At 46.1% G+C, this 21,893-nt stretch overlaps 1 protein-coding gene across 1 annotated transcript in view; it reads right to left on the bottom strand.

Moving 5' to 3' along the window:
- The window catches only part of LOC139263576 (transient receptor potential channel pyrexia-like), a 96,023-nt gene extending 76,645 nt beyond the window's left edge, over positions 1–19,378 (bottom strand). Inside the window, exons 1-2 of the mRNA XM_070879746.1 lie at positions 19,299–19,378; positions 9,355–9,454 (exon numbers count right to left, since the gene is read on the bottom strand). Coding sequence (XP_070735847.1) covers positions 9,355–9,454; positions 19,299–19,378 — 180 coding nt within the window. The remainder of the gene's footprint in view (positions 1–9,354; positions 9,455–19,298) is intronic.
- Between the last annotated feature and the right edge of the window lie 2,515 nt (positions 19,379–21,893).

The following is a 21,893-nucleotide window of genomic DNA, read 5'->3' as shown; positions in this document are numbered from 1 at the left end:
TTCAGGTAAGAAATGGGCGGCTGGTCATTGAAAATCATCCTCTGGGTGTCTGAAACACAAACTTCCTGAACAACAAGAGTCCTCACCTTGATGAGCAGAAATTCACAACACTAAAGCTCTCTATCCTAAAAGCATTGTTGTAAAGCCCAAGACCAGATACGACTGTAAAAAAACAGTAAACGATTAATCCTGTAGCACAATAATAGCTTAAGATGTAGCATGAGCACCATGAATAAAACTTTACAAATACAACCAAAATATTGCATTTAGATAGCACCTTTAATGTAGTAAAACATCCCAAGGCACTTAACAGGAGCACTTTCAGAGAAAATCTGATACTGAGCCACATAAGGTGATATTAGGGTGGGTGGGAGGTAGGCTTTTAGGAGCGTCTTAAAGGAGCAGAGAGCTAGAGAGGTGGAGAGGTTTAGGGAGGGAATTCCGGAGCTTATAGCCCAAACAGCTGAAGGCACGGCCACCAATGGCGGAGCGGTGAAAATCTGAATTGCGCAAGAGGCCAGAATTAGGGGAGTGCAGAGATCTTGGAGGGTTGTAAACAGTGCCGAATTAAGGCTGTGAAGGGTCTAAGCCTAATAGGAGGGAAGGGCCTATATATGTATTATATATTGCATACAATTCATAAAATCAAACAAATATAATTGTATATTTATCCAAATTTAACAAAAATCAAAGCTATGTACATTAAAAAAAATGCATACAGTTCAAGCAGAGGTTGGTTTCATCCTGGCTTGAACTGCGATATCAAACAAAAAATTCTCTGAATACGTCTCTTCAAACAAAGACTGGTTTCTTCCTGGCCTTAGCTGTGGCAAATTCGTGAATAATATCACCAAATTTAAAAACCTGACAATTTCACTCCCAATGCTCAAAAGAGACAAAGCAACGAGATGCTCCTGATTCATAGTGGATTGTAAAACATTTTTTATCCTTTTGAGAAGAGAGAAGGAATGTTCTCCATTACAATTAGTGACCATTAATGATAAATACAGCCATAATGCAGTTTCTACATTTGGGAAACATTCCATCACATTGGATTCAATGATTACATGGTACATCCAAATCGACCTACTCTCATCCTCTTTTCTTTCTATATTTGAGAAGGTTGAAAATTTAACAAATTAGAGAAATTCTTTAGTAAAATCTACTGGGTGATCATCTAGATATTTCTAACATAAGCATCTGATACCTTCACTGACTTGGGAGCTTGAAGGTTGGCATGCAGGTACAGCAGGCGGTTCAGAAAGCAAATGGCATGTTGGCCTTCATAGCAAGGGGATTTGAGTACAGGGGCAGGGAGGTGTTGCTACAGTTGTACAGGGCCTTGGTGAGGCCACACCTGGAGTATTGTGTACAGTTTTGGTCTCCTAACCTGAGGAAGGACATTCTTGCTATTGAGGGAGTGCAGCGAAGGTTCACCAGACTGATTCCCGGGATGGCGGGACTGACCTATCAAGAAAGACTGGATCAACTGGGCTTGTATTCACTGGAGTTCAGAAGAATGAGAGGGGACCTCATAGAAACGTTTAAAATTCTAATGGGTTTAGATAGGTTAGATGCAGGAAGAATGTTCCCAATGTTGGGGAAGTCCAGAACCAGGGAACACAGTCTAAGGATAAGGGGTAAGCCATTTAGGACCGAGATGAGGAGAAACTTCTTCACCCAGAGAGTGGTGAACCTGTGGAATTCTCTACCACAGAAAGTTGTTGAGGCCAATTCACTAAATATATTCAAAAAGGAGTTAGATGAAGTCCTTACTACTCGGGGGATCAAGGGGTATGGCGAGAAAGCAGGAATGGGGTACTGAAGTTGCATGTTCAGCCATGAACTCATTGAATGGTGGTGCAGGCTAGAAGGGCCGAATGGCCTACTCCTGCACCTATTTTCTATGTATGTTTCTATGTTTGACATTATGTGAAAAATTTACTGGGACACTAAAGGTCTTGTCCATATCGGCATAAGCTTTGATTCAATATTCTAATGCACTCTTCAGTTTGTCAATGATTGTGAGGAATGTATTAACTCTGAAGGCATAATTCCAATATAGTCTTTCAGACTTAATTTGGAATATTCCTGTTTTACCCCTAGTAATTTCTAGTAGGATATCTAGGGGTATCTCTGAGGGATATCTAGGGGTATCTATGAGGCTATACATACTCCAGTAAACACTTTTGACATTTGACTTTGACATCTAAATTCCCATTTTCAAAAGATAAATAAAAATTCTTCATCCTTTCTTAAGCATTCACAATTATCAAACCTGATATAATTTATGCATTTATCCTATGAACAGCGTACATAACTCTCCAGGTGAATTAAAAAAATGTATACGCGTTTCAAGATCGTCGCAGAATTTTATACACACTTTGACCCACAAGGACGCAATATTTTGCACCTCTGAAGATATAATTATGCAGTTATATATTGTATTGCTTAACCAACCTTGTGACAAAGATTTAGGGTTAATTATATAAAAATTAGGGCCTGAAGTCGAGGGCCTTATTAGCCAATGAGTTAATCTGGCCTTGGTTGGAGGGCTGGAGGAGATTACAGAGATAGGGAGGGGTGAGGCTATGAGTGATTTGAAAATAAAGCTGAGAATTTTAAGCTGTTGCCAGACCGGGAGCCAATATAGGTCAGCGAAAGCAGGGGTTATGGGCGAAGGGACTTGGTTTTTCAAAACCCAAAGTTGTTGTCGTTTGACCATTGTTTCCCGATTTATCTGGTCTCCTGACCTAGAGGACGATCCCTCTGCATTCCGTGTGCAGAAAAACATAAACAAGCTCTTTATAAACAGGGTTTTGATTTTGTAACATCCAGTGCATAGAGGAAATCTTCCTCCCAGAGCCCTATTTTGATCTGTCTGTAAAGTTTAAATAAAATTGATTTTAATAAACTAGGAAGTTTTATCAGTTTGGTTCAGTGAAAAGCAAACTATCCCCCTACTGAACTATACAATCTTCATTTTGGGCCTTTGCCATTAAACCTATATTTTTATATTTTAAAAAAAACCCTCTGTAATCCACATTCTGGGAGGTTTTTTTTAAATACCTCTAATGAAAACAGGTCCACCATGACAAACTTTAACAGATATTAGAGTTACACAGCATGGAACCTAAAACTGCAATTAATCATTCGCAACCTCTGACACACATGAGTTCAGCTTTTAGCATTTCTACTGTTTTCTACTCAAAAAAACAAACCCACCAACCCAGACCAAAACCTTTTTATTAAGATAGGTTTGTTTTAAATTCTTAACAGAATGACATAAAGTTGGAACACATGTCTTGCAGAAATGGGATACCGTGCAGGAGTTCCTTTGAATAAAATTTTTGTTCAATTTGTAATGGGGGCCCATATGTCTCACTCGTGACACTTTCTCTATAAACAACTTCATAAACAATGACACCATAGCTTTTGCCACTTATACAGCAACAGCTGCTTGCTCTGCACAGTGCAGACAATTCACAAACTCACAGCACACTGCAAACAGAAAAAGTCCCTCCAAAAATGGACAAATAGTCTCACATAAGCCTGTGAGTTACAACCATGAAAATCTCCCTGAACTAATCAATGACATTTCAAATTTAATTTCAATTTTAAAATAATTACAGGAAAATGCGAATGCTCAGGCTTAGGGTAATGATGTGACACTGCACCATGCTCAATACATTAACTATAGGAAATAGTTCAAACTCAGTGGGAAAGGTAGTGGAATGGGAAATTGACACCTGTTCTAATTGGTTAAAACATTTAGATTACATAATAGGATTGTCACTATTTTGGAGTGGACATTCAATTTCTTAGTTCTAAACATTCGAGAGGTATTTTGTCATTTGCTTATTATAATGATAAGCGACATGAATTTAGTCTCTCTTTAATCCTGGAGTATATTTGGTTCTGTATGTAATATTAAAGAAAAATTACTTTCCTAAACTGAAAAGATTTGCAACAACAGTTTAGTTTTAAAAGTTTTCTTCACCTACAGAACTCCAGTACACAGGTTTAAATTTATAGACCTCGGGCTAGATTTTCAACTTGCTGCCCGGGTGCAAGGCTGCCCATTATAGAAACCGCCCAATTTTAATTTCCATTGATATGTATTAATGACTTGGACTTGGGTATACAGTGCATAATTTCAAAGCTTGCAGATCACATGAAACTCAGCAATGTAATAAACAATGAGGAGGATAGTAACAAAGTTCAGGTGGATATAGGCAGACTGGTGAAATGGGCAGGTATATGGCAGATGAAATTTAACGAAGAAGTGTGAAGTGATGCATTTTGGTAGGAAGAAGAAGACAATATAAACTAAATGGTACAATTTTAAAGCGGGTGCAGGAACACAGAAACTTCGAAGGTGGCAGGAAAAGTTGAGAAGCTTGTTAAGAGCATATGGGATTCTTGGCTTTATTAATAGAAGAATTGAGTATAAAAGCAAGGAAGTTATGTTAAACCTTTATAAATCATTGGTTCGGCCCCAGCTGGAGTATTGTGTCCAATTCTGGGCACCACACTTTAGGAAGAATATCAAGACGTTAGAGAGGGCACAGAGAAGATTTACTAGAATGGTACCAAGGATGAAAGACTGGTTCTGTAGTTTAGTTCCACTCCAGTGGAGAGCTTGTTGACTGAGGTGGAGCATGGCAGCGAGAAAGATTGAGAAAAGGGTTGGGGTGATGATGCAGCCCTGTTTAACCCCAGTCCGGACATGGATTGGGTCTGTGGTGGATCCGTTGGTAAGGATCATGGCCTGCATGTCGTCATGGAACAGGCGGAGGATGGTGACGAACTTTTGGGAGCATCCGAAACGGAGGAGGACGCTCCATAGACCCTCGCAGTTGATAGTGTCAAAGGCCATGTATAAGGGCTGGCGCTGTTCCCTGCATTTTTCCTGTAGCTGTCGCGCTGCAAAAATCATGTCTGTTGTGCCCCGTAGGGGACAAAATCCGCACCGTGACTCCAGACGGAACTCCTGAGCCACGGGAAGAAGACGGTTGAGGAGGACGCTAGCGACGACTTTCCCAGTGGCTGATAGCAGGGAAATTCCTCTGTAGTGCCGCAGTCGGACTTGTCCCCATTTTTGAAGATAGTCACGATTACTGCATCTCTGAGATCCCCCGACATGCTCTCCTCCCTCCAGATGAGAGAGATCATTCTATAATTCTATAATTCTATTCTATGATTCTGCTGAAGTCCATGGGAATGAAAATTGGGCAGTTTCTACAATGGCAGCTGTGGGGAATTCAGATCAGAAGAGATCATGTAGCAGTACCTGTCCCTAGTGCCCAAGTGGGCTCCACATAGGCCTCGTAGCATCCCGCCCCGCTCCCAACTCGATCCCGCCTCCAACAGCGCCCCAAAATGCCGGGAGGTGGTGTCAGAGTTAAAGACATGAATTTTACGGCTGTTCCCTCCAACTCCTGCCGGGCGGTATATTTCCAGATAAATCAAAGTGCTCTCCCCACTTTCTCGCTGAGGGCAATTTCAGCCCCCAAGTCTGTTATCGGTTGGTTCAAGTCTGTTTCTGGATTTAATCAGGTGGATCTCACTGCTGGCTTTGGAATAATTCCCTTGTGACCTGCGATCTTCTCTGCAAATTTGTGGATCTCAATGCTGACTTCGGCCTAACACGGACGGGAACAAACACCTGAGGGCCAAGTCAAGGGGTATGGAATATCTTCAGAGAGACAGCGAAGAGTGCAGAAAGTGCAAGGCCTAGCAATGATTGCACCTTCTTTGTGAAGCATGTATTAATGGAGTTCTGTTGGTTTAAGCCAGATCAAATCTTCCGTCAGTAGGATTACCCCAGCAGTGGATTACTTCAGTTATGTGAATAGACGAGAGAAGCTGGGCTTGTTCTTCTTAGAGCAGAGAAGGTTATGGGGAGATTTAGAGGGGTTCAAAATCATGAGGGGTTTAAATAGAGTAAGTAAGTAAGGAGAATCAGTTTCTACTGGCAAGAGAATCGGTAACCAGCGATCACAGATTTAAGATACTTTGCAATAATGAGCTGTTACGATCTAGTAAGAACATAAGAATTGGGACAGAAGTAGGCATACAGCCCCTCGAGCCAGCTCCGCCATTCAATAAGATCATGGCTGATCTGATCTTGGCCCCAACTTCACTTTCCTGCCCTCTCCCCATAACCCTTGGCTCCCCTATAGTTCAAGAATCTGTCTATCTCAGTTTTGAATATATTCAATGACCCCAGCCTCCACAACTCTCTGGGGCAGAGAATTCCATAGATTCACGGCCCTCTGAGAGAAGAAATTCCTCTTCATCTCCGTCTTAAATGGGCGACCCCATTATTTTGAAACTGTACCTCCTAGTTCTCGATTCCCCCATGAGGGGAAATATCCTCTCAATGTCCACCATTGTCAAGCCCCCTCAGAATCTTATATAATTCAATAAACTCACCTCTCATTTTTCTAAACTCCAATGAGGTACAGGCTCAACCTTTCCACATAAGACAACTCCTTCATCCCAGGAATCAAACTCGTGAACCTTCTCCGAACACAAATATTTATTTATTTATTTACTTCATCTCCTCTCTCTTACCCTCACCCCTCCTCCCTCTCTTTCCCACCCCTCCTCCCTCCCTCCCCCTCCTCCTCCCTCTCTTTCCCACCCCCCCTCCTCCTCCTTCTCACCCCCCCTCCTCCTCCTTCTCCCTCTCTTTCCCACCCCACCTCCTCCTCCTCCTCCTTCTCCCTCTCTTTCCCACCCCCCCTCCTCCTCCTCCTCCTCCTCCCTCTCTCTTTCCCACCCCCCCTCCTCCTCCTCCTCCTCCCTCTCCCACCCCCCCTCCTCCTCCTCCCTCTTCCCACCCCCCCCCTCCTCCTCCTCCCTCTCTCCCACCCCCCCTCCTCCTCCTCCTCCTCCCTCTCTCTTTCCCACCCCCCTCCTCCTCCTCCTCCTCCTCCTCCTCCTCCTCCTCCCTCTCTCTTTCCCACCCCCCCCCCTCCTCCTCCTCCTCCTCCTCCCTCTCTCTTTCCCCACCCCCCCTCCTCCTCCTCCCTCTCTCTTTCCCACCCCCCCTCCTCCTCCTCCTCCCTCTCTCTTTCCCACCCCCCCTCCCTCCTCCTCCTCCTCCTCCCTCTCTCTTTCCCATCCCCCCTCCTCCTCCTCCCTCTCTCTTTCCCACCCCCCCTCCTCCTCCTCCCTCTCTCTTTCCCACCCCCACTCCTCCTCCTCCCTCTCTCTTTCCCACCCCCCCTCCTCCTCCTCCCTCTCTCTTTCCCACCCCCCCTCCTCCTCCTCCCTCTCTCTTTCCCACCCCCCCTCCTCCTCCTCCCTCTCTCTTTCCCACCCCCCCTCCTCCTCCTCCCTCTCTCTTTCCCACCCCCCCTCCTCCTCCTCCCTCTCTCTTTCCCACCCCTCCTCCTCCTCCTCCTCCTCCTCCCTCTCTCTTTCCCACCCCCCCTCCTCCTCCTCCTCCTCCTCCTCCCTCTCTCTTCCCCACCCCCCCTCCTCCTCCTCCTCCTCCTCCTCCCTCTCTCTTTCCCACCCCCCCTCCTCCTCCTCCTCCTCCTCCTCCCTCTCTCTTTCCCACCCCCCCTCCTCCTCCTCCTCCTCCTCCCTCTCTCTTTCCCACCCCCCCCTCCTCCTCCTCTCCTCCCTCTCTCTTTCCCACCCCCCCTCCTCCTCCTCCTCCTCCCACCCCCCCTCCTCCTCCTCCCTCTTTCCCACCCCCCCTCCTCCTCCTCCCTCTCTCCCACCCCCCCTCCTCCTCCTCCTCTCCTCCTCCTCCTCCCTCTCTCTTTCCCACCCCCCCTCCTCCTCCTCCTCCTCCTCCTCCTCCTCCCTCTCTCTTTCCCACCCCCCCCTCCTCCTCCTCCTCCTCCTCCTCCTCCTCCTCCCTCTCTCTTTCCCACCCCCCCCCCCTCCTCCTCCTCCTCCTCCTCCCTCTCTCTTTCCCACCCCCCCTCCTCCTCCTCCCTCTCTCTTTCCCACCCCCCCTCCTCCTCCTCCTCCCTCTCTCTTTCCCACCCCCCTCCTCCTCCTCCTCCTCCCTCTCTCTTTCCCACCCCCCCTCCTCCTCCTCCTCCTCCCTCTCTCTTTCCCACCCCCCCTCCTCCTCCTCCTCCTCCTCCTCCTCCCTCTCTCTCTCTTTCCCACCCCCCCTCCTCCTCCTCCCTCTTTCCCACCCCCCCTCCTCCTCCTCCCTCTCTCTTTCCCATCCCCCCTCCTCCTCCTCCCTCTCTCTTTCCCACCCCCCCTCCTCCTCCTCCCTCTCTCTTTCCCACCCCCACTCCTCCTCCTCCCTCTCTCTTTCCCACCCCCCCTCCTCCTCCTCCCTCTCTCTTTCCCACCCCCCCTCCTCCTCCTCCCTCTCTCTTTCCCACCCCCCCTCCTCCTCCTCCCTCTCTCTTTCCCACCCCCCTCCTCCTCCTCCCTCTCTCTTTCCCACCCCCCCCTCCTCCTCCTCCCTCTCTCTTTCCCACCCCCCTCCTCCTCCTCCCTCTCTCTTTCCCACCCCCCTCCTCCTCCTCCCTCTCTCTTTCCCACCCCCCCTCCTCCTCCTCTCTTTCCCACCCCCCCCCTCCTCCTCTCCTCCTCCTCCTCCTCCCTCTCTCTTTCCCACCCCCCCTCCTCCTCCTCCTCCTCCCTCTCTCTTTCCCACCCCCCCTCCTCCTCCTCCTCCTCCTCCTCCCTCTCTCTTTCCCACCCCCTCCTCCTCCTCCCTCTCTTTCCTTCCTCTTCTCTTCTTCTAGGTGTGGTCTCACCAATGCCCTGTACAGTTGCAGCAAGACTTCCCTACTTTTATACTCTGGAATTCACTGCCTGAAGGGATAGTGGGAGCAGATACAATAATAACTTTCAAAAGTGAATTGGATATATACACGTAAAGGAAAAATGTGCAGGGGACTGGGATTAATTGGCCAGCTCTTTCAAAGAGTCGGCACAGGCACGGGTGAATGGCCTCCTTCCGTGCTGTAAGATTCTACATGGGCTGGTGTTTGTGTGTATGTGTGAGTGGCTGTTTGTTATGTACATATGTGTAATGTAATGTTGGTACATCGATAATATTTTGCTACAGTACTTGTAAATAACTGAAGAAATACTGCGTGATCAGACTTGCCCAGATTAAGACTTCACCTCCAATTAACAGGGGACATCAAGCAGAAGAGGGGAAAAAAACAACCAACCAATCCTGCACGTTTTCCTCAGATGACCATCCAAGTTGCTTAATTGCAAAGGAAGCTGCTATTATCCCAACCCAAACCTCGTGAAACCAATTATGGAGAACCCAGTCACAGCACTTAACAATAAACCTTGGAATATACGGGGGGTGGAATAAAGGAGTTTTAGACAAAAGATTATAAAAGTTACCTGTGTGGGGTTGGAAAACGCGGCTACATTTCCAACGGTGAGTGGCCTGACTTGATTGGATTTCTTCAGTGACATTACACTTTTCACTGAAATCTGAAATCTGGAAACACACGGAGAGAAATAGGATTCAGTGAAAGTCTAATAAATCTTTCTAGTAATTAACAGGTCACACTTTCCAAATTATATAAGGAAGATGTTCATTGCAAGCTACTAAGTTTTAAAAAAAAGAGTCGCCTCAATTATGGAGAAGGTAAAAATTCAGACAACAGTAATAAAAACATATATCTGGGGGGATACCCATTGTTAAAACACATCTCTCAAAGCTACTTCTATATTTAAACACCCGCCTGCCACCAATCATAATAAGTAATTATCCATCTTTAGCGACATAATACAAAGCGAGCGAGGTTGGAATCTGAAGGAGAATCACTCACCTGCAGGTTTGGCGGTACTCGGTGAGCACTGAGCGCTGGCTGCTCCTGGTGTTCGCGAGTCTGTTAAGACACACTCACATCTTCTGTCCCCTGGCTATGTACGATCATCTGTAAAATGATCTGTCGCCTTAGCAACAGTGAGACTGTCTGATCAGGTCCTCAGCCCCTGCACTGGGCAGGTCCCTCCTTGGTGTCATTGCACAGTCATTTTACATATTTTTATATATATATATATATATATATATTTACAGCCGTTTATTACAAAATTACCCATCTTTGAAAATGGAATTTCGACAAAAATGTTGAGCATCTTATCCTCAGCTCAGAATTAGTTTTGAAAGATTACATAGGATGTACGACACAGAAACAGGCCATTCTGCCCAACCAGTCCATGCTAGCGTTTATGCTCCACTCGAGCCTCCTCCTGTCTTTCTTACATAGAAACATAGAAAATAGGTGCAGGAGTAGGCCATTCGGCCCTTCAAGCCTGCACCATCATTCAAGAAGATATTGGTGATCGTTCACCTCAGTACCCCTTTCCCACTTTCTCTCCATACTCCTTGATCCCTTTAGCCATAAGGGCCATATCTAACTCCCTCTTGAATATATCTAACGAACTGGCATCAACAACTCTCTGCGATAGAGAATTCCACAGGTTAACAACTCTCTGAGTGAAGAAGCCTCTCCTCATCTCGGTCCTAAATGACTTACCCCTTATCCTTAGACTATGACCCCTGGTTCTGGATTTCCTCAACATCGGGAACATTTTTCATGCATCTAACCTGTCCAGTCCTGTCAGAATTTTATATGTTTCTATGAGATCCCCTCTCATTCTTCTAAACTCCAGTGAATACAGGCCCAGTCGATCCAGTCTCTCCTCATATGTCAGTCCTGCCATCCCGGAAATCAGTCTGGTGAACCTTCACTGCACTCCCTCAATAGCAAGAATGTCCTTCCTCAGATTAGAAGACCTAAACTGAACAAAATATTCCAGGTGAGGCCTCATCAAGGCCCTGTACAACTGCAGTAAGACCTCCCTGCTCCTATACTCAAATCCCCTAGCTATGAAGGCCAACATGCCATGTGCCTTCTTCACCGCCTGCTGTAACTGCATGCCAATTTCAATGACTGATGTACCATGACACCAAGGTCTCGTTGCACCTCCCATTTTCCTAATCTGTCGCCATTCAGATAATATTCTGCCTTCCTGTTTTTGGCACCAAAGTGGATAACCTCACATTTATCCACATTATACTGCATCTGCCATGCATTTGCCCATTCACCTAACCTGTCCAAGTCACCCTGCAGCCTCTTGGCATCTTCCTTGCAGCTCACACCACCACCCAGCTTAGTATCATCTGCAAACTTGGAGATATTACACTCAATTCCTTCATCTAAATCATTGATGTATATTGTAAATAACTGGGGTCCCAGCACTGAGCCCTGCGGCACCTCACTAGTCACTGCCTGCCATTCTGAAAAGGACCCGTTTATCCCAACTCTCTGCTTCCTGTCTGCCAAACAGTTCTCTATCCACATCAATACATTACCCCCAATACCATGTGCTTTAATTTTGCACACCAATCTTTTGTGTGGGACCTTGTCAAAAGCCTTTGAATGTCCAAATACACCACATCCACTGGTTCTCTCTTGTCCACTCTACTAGTTACAGCCTCAAAAAATTCTAGAAGATTTGTCAAGCAGGATTTCCCTTTCATAAATCCATGCTGACTTGGACCGATCCTGCCACTGCTTTCCAAATGCGCTGCTATTTCATCTTTAATAATTGATTCCAACATTTTCCCCACTACCAATGTCAGGCTAACCGATCTATAATTCCCCGTTTTCTCTCTCCCTTCTTTCTTAAAAAGTGGTGTTACATGAGCTACCTTCCAGTCCATAGGAACTGATCCAGAGTCGACAGACTGTTGGAAAATGATCACCAATGCATCCACTATTTCTAGGGCCACTTCCTTAAGTACTCTGGGATGCAGATTATCAGGCCCTGGGGATTTATCAGCCTTCAATCCCATCAATTTCCCGAACACAATTTCCTGACTAATAAGGATTTCCTTCTGTTACTCCTTCTCGGTAGACCCTCGGTCCCCTAGTATTTCTGGAAGGTTATTTGTGTCTTCCTTCATGAAGACAGAACCAAAGTATTTGTTCAATTGGTCTGCCATTTCTTTGTTCCCCATTATAAATTCACCTGATTCTGAATGCAAGAGATCTACATTTGTCTTCACTAATCTTTTTCTCTTCACATATCTATAGGAGCTTTTGCAGTCAGTTTTTCTGTTCCCAGCAAGCTTCATCTGATACTCTATTTCCCCCCTCCTAATTAAACCCTTTGTCCTCCTCTGCTGAATTCTAAATTTCTCCCAGTCCTCAGGTTTGCTGCTTTTTCTAGCCAATTTATATGCCTCTTCCTTGGATTTAACACTATCCCTAATTTCCCTTGTTACCCATGTTTGAGACACCTTCCCCGTTTTATTTTTACTCCAGTCAGGGATGTACAATTGTTGAAGTTTATCCATGTGATTTTTAAATGTCTGCCATTGCCTTTCCACCGTCAATCCTTTAAGTATCATTTGCCAGTCTATTCTAGCCAATTCTCGTCTCATACCATCGAAGTTACCTTTTCTTAAGTTCAGGATCCTAGTCTCTGAATTAACTGTGTCACTCTCCGTCTTAATAAACAATTCTACCATATTATGGTCACTCTTCCCCAAGGGGCCTCGCACAACAAGATTGCTAATTAGTCCTTTCTCATTCCACCTCACCCAGTCTAGGATGGCCAGGCCTCTAGTTGAATCCTCGACATATAGGTCTAGAAAAGCATCCCTAATGCACTCCAGGAAATCCTCCTCCATCGCATTGCTGCCAGTTTGGTTAGCCCAATCTATATATAGATTAAAGTTACCCATGATAACTACTGTAACTTTATTGCATGCATCCCTAATTTCTTGTTTGATGCTGTCCCAACCTCACTCCTACTGTTTGGTGGTCTGTACACAACTCCCACTAGCGTTTTCTGCCCTTTGGTATTCCGCAGCTCTACCCATACAGATTCCACATCATCTAAGCTAATGTCCTTCCTTACTATTGTGTTGATTTCCTCTTTAACCAGCAATGCTACCCCACCTCCTTTTCCTTTCTGTCGATCCTTCCTGAATGTTGAATACCCCTGGATGTTGAGATCCCAGCCTTGGTCCCCTGAAGCCATGTCTCCGTAATCCCAATTATATCATATTTGTTAATAGCTGCTTGCGCAATTAATTCGTCCACCTTATTCCGAATACTCCTCGCATTGAGGCACAGAGCCTTCAGGCTTGTCTTTTTAACACACTTTCTCCCTTTGGAATTTTGCTGTAATGTGGCCTTTTTTGTTTTTGCTTCGGGTTTCTCTGCCCTCCACTTTTACTTTTCTTCTTTCTATCTTTTGCTTCTGACTCCATTTTATTTCCCTCTGTCTCCCTGCATAGGTTCCCATTCCCCTGCCATATTAGTTTAACCCCTCCCCAATAGCACGAGCAAACACTCCCCCTAGAACATTGGTTCCCGCCCTGCCCAGGTGCAGACAATCTGGTTTGTACTGGTCCCACCTCCCCCACAACCGGTTCCAATGTCCCAGGAATTTGAATCCCTCCCTCCTGCACCACTCCTCAAGCCATGTATTCAACTTAGCTATCCTGCTCATTATCATCATAGGCAGTCCCTCGGATCGAGAAGGATTTGCTTCAACTCCTAAGTGAGTTCTTTGATGGCTGAACAGTCCGATACGGGAGCCACAGACACTGTTACAGGTGGGACAGACATTCGTCGGGGGAAGTGGTCGGTAGGGCTGGTTTGCCGCGCGCCCCTTCCGCTGCCTGCGCCTGGCCTCTTCATGCTTCTTGCATCGAGACCCAAAGAGCTCAACGCCCTCCCGGATGGAGTTTTTCCACCTCGGGCGGTCTGTGGCCAGGGTCTCCCAGGTGTCAGTGGTGATGTCGCACTTTACCAGGGAGGCTTTGAGGGTGTCCTTATAACTTTTCCGCTGTCCTCCTTTGGCTTGTTTACCATGAAGGAGCTTCGCAAACAGCATTTGCTTAGGGAGTCTCGTATCTAGCATGCGTACTATGTGGCCTGCCCAGCGAAGCTGATCGAGTGTGGTCAGTGCTTCAATACTGGGGATGTTAGCCTGGTCGAGGACACTGATGTTGGTGCGCCTGTCCTCCCAGGGGATTTACAGGATCTTGCAGAGACATCGTTGGTGATATATCTCCAGCGACTTGAGGTGTCTTCTGTATATCGTCCATGTCTCAGACCCATACAGGAGGGCAGGTATTACTACAGCCCTGTAGACCATGAGTTTGGTGGTAGATTTGAGGGCCTGGTCTTCAAACACTCTTTTCCGCAGGCGGCCGAAGGCTGCACTGGCGCACTGGAGGCGAGGTTGAATATCCACATCAATGTCTGCCTTTGTTGATAAGAGGCTCCCGAGATATGGGAAATGGTCCACGTTGTCCAGGGCCACGCCGTGGATCTTGATGATTGGTTGACAAACTTTTGGGGGCATCCGAAATGGAGGAGGACGCTCCATAGAACCTCACGGTTGACAGTGTCAAAGGCCTTTGTAAGATCGAAAAAGGCCATGTATAAGGGCTGGCACTGCTCCCTGCATTTTTCCTGCAACTGGCGCACTGCAAAGATCATGTCTGTTGTGCCCCGTAGGGGACAAAATCCACATTGTGATTCCGGGAGGAGCTCCTCGGCCACTAGGAGAAGACGATTGAGGAGAACTCGAGCTACAACTTTCCCAGTGTCTGAAAGCAGGGAGATTCCCCTGTAGTTGCCACAGTCGGACTTGTTCCCCTTTTTAAAAATGATCACAATCACTGCATCTCTGAGATCTCCCGGCATGCTCTCCTCCCTCCAAATGAGAGAGATGAAGTCATGTATCCATGCCAACAGCGCCTCTCCACCATATTTTAGTGCCTCAGCATGGATTCCATCCGCACCCGTAGCCTTGTTATTCTTAAGCTGTTTTATGGCTTTGCCTACCTCGTGCAACGTTGGAGTTTCACTGAGTTGGTGGCGGGTAGCATGCTGCAGGATGGAATCGAGAACACTCGAGTCAAAGGCAGAGTCTTGATTGAGGAGATCTTCAAAGTGCTCCTTCCATCGGGCCCTGACAGCGTCGGTGTCCTTGATGAGTGTTTCCCCGTTCTTGGCCAGGAGTGGGGTGGGTCCTTGGGAGATTGGACCGTAGGTGGCCTTGACTGCAGTGAAGAATCCTCGCATATCGTGGCTGTCGGCCAGTTGTTGTATCTCCTGTGCTTTCTCCATCCACCACCTGTTCTTTAGGTCCCGAGTTTTTTGTTGGACCTGAGCCTTGAGCCGTCTGTAATGTTGTTTTGCAGCTCCTGAGTTGGGTTGTTGCTTGAGGCTCAGAAATGCTTTGCGCTTGCGATCTATTAGTTCTTCGATCTCCTGATCATTTTCATCAATCCAGTCCTGGTGTTTTCTGGTTGAATGTCCATGTGTCTCTTCACAGGCACTGGTTATAGAGGCCGGGAGAGCAGACCAAGCGCTGTGGGCATTCAGCATCTCGGTCATCAAGGCACGCCAGATTGGCTGTGAGGCGCTGGCTGTATAGGGCTCTTTTAGCTGGGTCTCTAAGTGCCCCAGCATTAACTTTTTTGCGGAACTGCTTCTGCTGTCCCCTCTGCTTTGGGGTAATGTTAATGTTGATTATGGATCGGATTAGGCGGTGGTCCGTCCAGCAGTCGGCAGCTCCTGTCATAGCATGCGCGATGCGCACATCCTTGCGATCCCTGGCTCGGATGAAGACATAGTCAAGCAGATGCCAGTGTTTGGAGCGAGGGTGTTGCCACAATGCCTTGTATTTGTCCCTCTGGCAGAACAGGATGTTGGTGGTGAGGAGTTCAGGTTCTAGACATTTTGTCAGGAGTCGGGTACCGCTGGAATTGGCTTTCCCTACCCCCTTTCTGCCAATCACGCTTCCCCAGAGGGCTGTGTCTTTGCCAACCCTGGCATTAAAATCACCTAGGAGGATCAATTAATCACCCGTTGGGACACGGGACAAGGATGTCTCGAGGTTGGAATAAAAACCTTCTTTAGCCTCATCCGTTGCATCGAGTGTGGGGGTGTATGCAGTGATGACTGTGGCACATTGGTTCCGAGATAAGGTGATACGGAGAGTCATGAGGCGTTCGTTGACCCCACAGGGGGAGTCTTTGAGGCGGTCGACCAGCTCATTCTTGACGGCAAAGCCGACTCCATGAAGGCGGCATTCTGCCTCTGGTTTCCCTTTCCAGAAGAAGGTGTAACCTACACCATGTTCCTTCAACTGGCCTTCCCCTGTCCACCGGGTCTCGCTTAGGGCGGCGATGTCAATGTCAAAACGTCTGAGTGCCCGGGCAACTATGGCGGTGCGGCGTTCCAGCCTGTTGCTGTTGGGATTGTCCATGAGGGTCCTGATGTTCCAGGTCCCGAACTTCATACTGATGAAGTGGAAGATACCTGGGCGTGAGTTCTTTTGACGTGGGGTGGCCGCTGCACACCGGCAATCACATGGGCTTAGCTGAGCAAGATCTTGGTCCAGTGGCAAGGGGGTCTACGACAACTGGAGACCAGGCACAGCTCGATAAACCTAATTGCCTACTGCAAAGTGTTGGCTGCAAGCTCAGTGCTGGGTAGCGCCATTGATGGTAGATGGCCCGAGATTAGGTTGGGGAGCAGGCATTAGGAGGGTGACTTCCAAAGTTATTTTAAAAGATTAAAAGTTGATAAAGGCTCCCAATTTATTTCAAAAGTTTCTAAGATATGTTGAAATGTTTTAAGAAGTTTCTAAGAATTGTTAAAAATCTAAGATGTAAGTCAATAATAGATTATAAAAGTTTCCCCAATTTAAGAAGTTTCTCAAAGTTTTTAAAAGTCAAAGATGTAAGTTAATAATAGATGTTTAAAAGTATTTTGGTTGAGAGTCTAAAATGTAAGTTTTAAAAGTTCTCCTAAATTGTTTAATAAGTTTAAAAGTTGGCTAAAAGTTTAAAAAATTAAAAGTTGGTTGGGCGTATGAGACGACGCCACGCCTCGGTCCCTTCAGCCAGTTCGGCGCTGGCCTTGGAGTCCCTCAGGACTCCTATCCTGCTATTTCTACTCTGACTAGCACGTGGCACTGGTAGCAATCTGGTAGCAATCCTGAGATTACTACCTTTGAGATCCTGCTTTTTAATTTAACTTCTAGCTCCCTAAATTCAACTTCTAGGATCTCATCCCATTTTTTACCTATATGCACCATGACAACTGGCTGTTCACCCTCCCTCTCCAAAATGTCCTGCAGCCGCTCCGAGACATCCTTGACCCTTGCACCAGGGAGGCAACATACCATCCTGGAGTCTCGATTGCGGCCACAGAAATGCCTATCTATTCCCCTTACAATAGAATCCCCTACCACTATAGCTTTCCCACTCTTTATCTAAATCAATCAGCATAACTCTCTATTCCCATCTCCCTCATATGCTTGTCTAGTCTCCCCTTAAATGCAATTAATTAATTTTTAAGAAATGAAATAGCTGAATTTCATCATCCGTTAAAAAAACTTTTGTGTATATAAGCTCAAATAAAAGTCCATAATTTACCAATTAAAAAAAATACATAAATGAAGATTGTGGGAACAAACTTATTAAAAGTAGTTAACATCTATTACCATTGAGAATATGGAAGGTGGGGTTGAGGTCGAAGATCAGCCATGATCTTATTGAATGGCGGAGCAAGCTCGAGGGACTGTATGGCCTACTCCTGCTCCTAATTCTTATGTAATATGGAACCCTAATTTCAGTTGAAGATGCATCCTTTATTATAAGGGACTAATGCAATGTATATATACATCCATTTAAAATCATCAAGATCCACGGCATGGCCCTGGACAATGTGGACGACTTTCCATACCTCGGGAGCCTATTATCAGCAAGGGCAGACATCGACGATGAGGTTCAACACCGCCTCCAGTGCGCCAGTGCAGTCTTCGGCCGCCTGAGGAAGAGAGTGTTCGAAGATCAGGCCCTCAAATCTGGCACCAAGCTTATGATCTACAAGGCTGTAGTGATACCCGCCCTCCTGTATGGCTCAGACGGGACCATATATAGTAGACACCTCAAATCATTGGAGAAATACCATCAGCGATGCCTCCGCAAGATCCTGCAAATCCCCTGGGAGGATAGACGCACCAATGTCAGTGCTCTTGATCAGGCCAATATTCCCAGCATCGAAGCACTGACCACACTCGACCAGCTCCGTTGGGTGGGCCACATTGTCCACATGCCCAACACAAGACTCCCAAAGCAAGCGCTTACTTGGCAAGCGAGCCCCAGGTGGACAGAGGAAATGTTTCAAGGACACCCTCAAAGCCTCCTTGATAAAGTACAACCTCTCCACTGACACCTGGGAGTCCCTGGACAAAGATCACCCTAAGTGGAGGAAGAGATCTGGGAGTGTGCTGAGCACCTCGAGTCTCGGTGCCGAGAGCATGCAGAAAACAAGCGCAGGCAGCGGAAGGAGCGTGCGGCAAACCAGACTCCCCACCCACCCTTTCCTCCAACAACCGTCTGTCCCACCTGTGACAGAGACTGTAATTCCCATATTGGACTGTACAGTCACCTGAGAACTCACCTTTAGAGTGGAAGCAAGTCTTCCTCGATTTTGAGGGACTGCCGATGATAATGATATATATATATCCCTTTAAAATGTTTAAAAAGTTTGTTTTTAGATTTCATGGATAATTGTAGCAGTAAGTAGTAATATTTTTAGTAATGCTATTTTATGGTATTATCAACAATACTGCAGTTTTTATTTTTGTCCAAGGAAAGTTGGAGCTGTTTATGAGATAGGGTACCCAAAGAGGGCATGAGTTGGGGAGACCAGAATCCTCCAGATGACTATTACAGCCTTTAACACACAGCAGCCTCCTCTGGCCTATAATCTGTGTGAGAATAATCCACTTTCCCAGAGTAGTTTAATACAAAATGAAACAACTAGTTGATCCCCAATAGCATAGGACATAGGGAGTCAACACCATGTGGGGAACCAGGGGTTAAAGAGAGGGCAGGCAATAAGCAGACAAGACATATAGTCATAATCAGGCCCCCAGTTTAAAGCCATTGAGGCCAATTTTCTGCTCTTCTTCATCTACATGCTGCCCCTTGGCGACATCATCCTCAGACACGGGGTCAGCTTCCACATGTTCTCTGATGGCACCCAGCGCTATCTCTCCACCACCTCTCTCAATCCCTACCATGCCTGTGTGTTGTCAGACTGCTTGTCCGATATCTAGTCTTGGAACTTGGATGAGCCACAATTTTCTCTGGTTAAATATTGGGAAGACTGGAGCCATTGACCTCAGCCCCATCACAAACTCCGTACCCTTGTTACTAATTGATCCCCTCCTCCTCCCCGGCCAGTGTTTCAGGCTGAATCAGTCTGTTTGCAACCTTGGAGTCTTACCCGATCCTGAGCTGAGCTTCTAGCCCCATATCCTCTCCATCACAAAGACCACCTAACTCTGCATCTGTAACATTGTCCATCTCTGCCCCTACCTCAGTCCTTCTGCTGTTTAAACTCTCTATATATGCCTATCTCACCTCTAAATTCAGCTATCCTGATGCTCTTCTGGAGATTCAATATTGTAAAGGAACTGGCACTGCTGTCTGGGGCTTAACTAAAGCAGCAGTGAGATATGTGGCAATGATTCACATTGCAGAAACAATAACAAAGATTAAACCTTTTAAGAATATAGTGACTGACATATCAAGTAAAAGGTTTTTTTTTGGAGGGAGGGCTCAAGCTTGAAGTGAGCTGTATACGTTGGGCAGTCTACATGCATAGCAATATATTAATATATTGCTGGTGTTCAGGTCCTGGTGTCAGAGGTAGTTATACTCCTGGATGAAACAGGACCTAGTGTCAAGGGCTCAGGTTCCAAGACACTGGGAGATAACTCAATTTTCATCAAATCCTGCTTCCTGTGTTATTAGAAGATCATGATTCTTGCAAGTGGTGGTCAGAGGCCAAACTGTATGAGGGTTATCGAGTGAAAATCTAGATAAGCATCCCTATGTACCTGTTCTGAGTATATACACAACAGCACACAGTACCCAGATGTGAAAATATATTTATTCCCTCAGCTCTGCTATTGGAGATCCCAAGTGAGACAGGTACATAATTGGGAGAACTCTCTCGTGTCAACGAGAAGGTTACTTGAACCATGTTGATGCAGGGTTTAAGTTTCATTGTTCATGCAGTGGTCATTGATTTCCCAACCTTCATTTTGTGTTTATCTGTCCAAAATTTCTGCTCGTCAACCATGGGATTGACAATATACTTTTGATAGGCAGAAGTAACTGAAAAAAAACAATTGGTCTCTATGCTGTATAATACAGATTTGATCAAAAACTCCACAAAAAAACTGTTGATTTTTTTTAAGTGATCTTTGTTTTTGTACTCATCAAAGTCAGAGACCGCAAAGAAAAGAAAAGATGAAGGTGGGTATTCCACCCATCTAGCTCATCTTTCCATAGAACCGACAGTTGCCCATCACAGCAATGAATCCAGAGATGTTTGCCTCCACAAACGTTGTTGGAAGACCATTCTGTTAATTAGGCAAAAAAATGCTTTCTGGCATCTATCCTGAACTTGTGGTTTACCAATTTGAATAATGTCCTCACATCTTGCAGATGTGTTTAATATGAAATAATGCTCAGGATTAACCTTTTCTATGCTATTTAATATGTTATATATCTCCATAAGATCCAGTCTCGTATGCCTCCTTTCAAAATTGAGGAATCTAATTTTTTTAAACCTTTCCTAATAACTCAATCCTCTGACACTAGGGATCAACCTTTTTGCTCTTCTCTGTACTTTTTCCAGGGCACACCAGTCAAGTTTTACCTTACTCCCGACATTAACTCTACTGATTTGACTATTTAGCCTAACATTCTGTTTACTTTGTTCATTTCTGCTCTGTGATGACTGAACATTGTCAGCATAGAGCTTACTATCGACATTAATAATCTAGATTCAAAAACATAGTGTAAACCAAGCCAAATTTGCAATTGGAGGGTGGGAGAGAGCAATAGGGTCTGATGAAACAACTAAGGAATTACAGAATGCCCGCGACAATATTTGCAAATGTGCAGAACTACAGAGTTTATGATCACTACCGAATTTCTTTCAGCCTCTCCCTTAGCTTGTGCAACACAATTCATTACATTCCCCACTTCTCCCAGTGTGTAAGTGTAATGTATGTATGCCTGAGTTTACCTGCCACCAGGGGGAGCGACCGTAGGAGGTCATTGGGCCACAGACACACACGTGCAACCCTTGTATATAAAGAAAGCCTCCATGTTTAATCCTCACTTTGAGAGCTAATAAAGCAGAGTCAGGTCACACCTGATTGAGTTCACGGTACTAAGCCTATTGAGTTATTGCATAAGCAACACTTGGTGACGAGGCACAATACGAACTTTCACACACACAAAAAAATGAGCACCGTTGGAATCCTGGAGCGATTCATGGAGGGAGAAGATTGGGACGGTTTTACAGATCGCCTCGACCAGTACTTCGTGGCCAAACAGATGGATGAAGACACTGATGCAGTTAGGTGCAGGACGGTTTTCCTCATGGTTTGTGCTCCAAAAATCTATGGCCTCATAAAGAATCTGCTCTCACCTGCACATCCAACAGAAAAGACCTATGAGGAATTATGTGCTCTGATTCGGGACCATCTCAAACCTAAAGAAGGCAATATTATCTCGAGATACCGCTGTTACAAGCATATTTGTTCTGAGGGCCAGGAAGTGGCGGAATTTGTTGCCGACCTGAGACGTCTCGCTGGGCCGTATAAGTTTGGAACCGCGTTGGAAGACACGCTGCGCGACGTCTTTGTAATAGGCATAAACCACGAGTTAATGCTGCGGAGGCTGCTGGCTGCGGTGACACTGGATCTGAGCAGGGCCATCATGATTGCCCAGACTTGCCTGACCACGGTCGACAGTACAAAGCAGATATCCTCGCAGAGTCGGAACTCCACGGCAAGTACTG

Source organism: Pristiophorus japonicus, chromosome 1, assembly GCF_044704955.1.
Source record: "Pristiophorus japonicus isolate sPriJap1 chromosome 1, sPriJap1.hap1, whole genome shotgun sequence".
NCBI lineage: Eukaryota > Metazoa > Chordata > Chondrichthyes > Pristiophoridae > Pristiophorus > Pristiophorus japonicus.
This window is presented reverse-complemented; position numbering and strand designations above follow the sequence as displayed.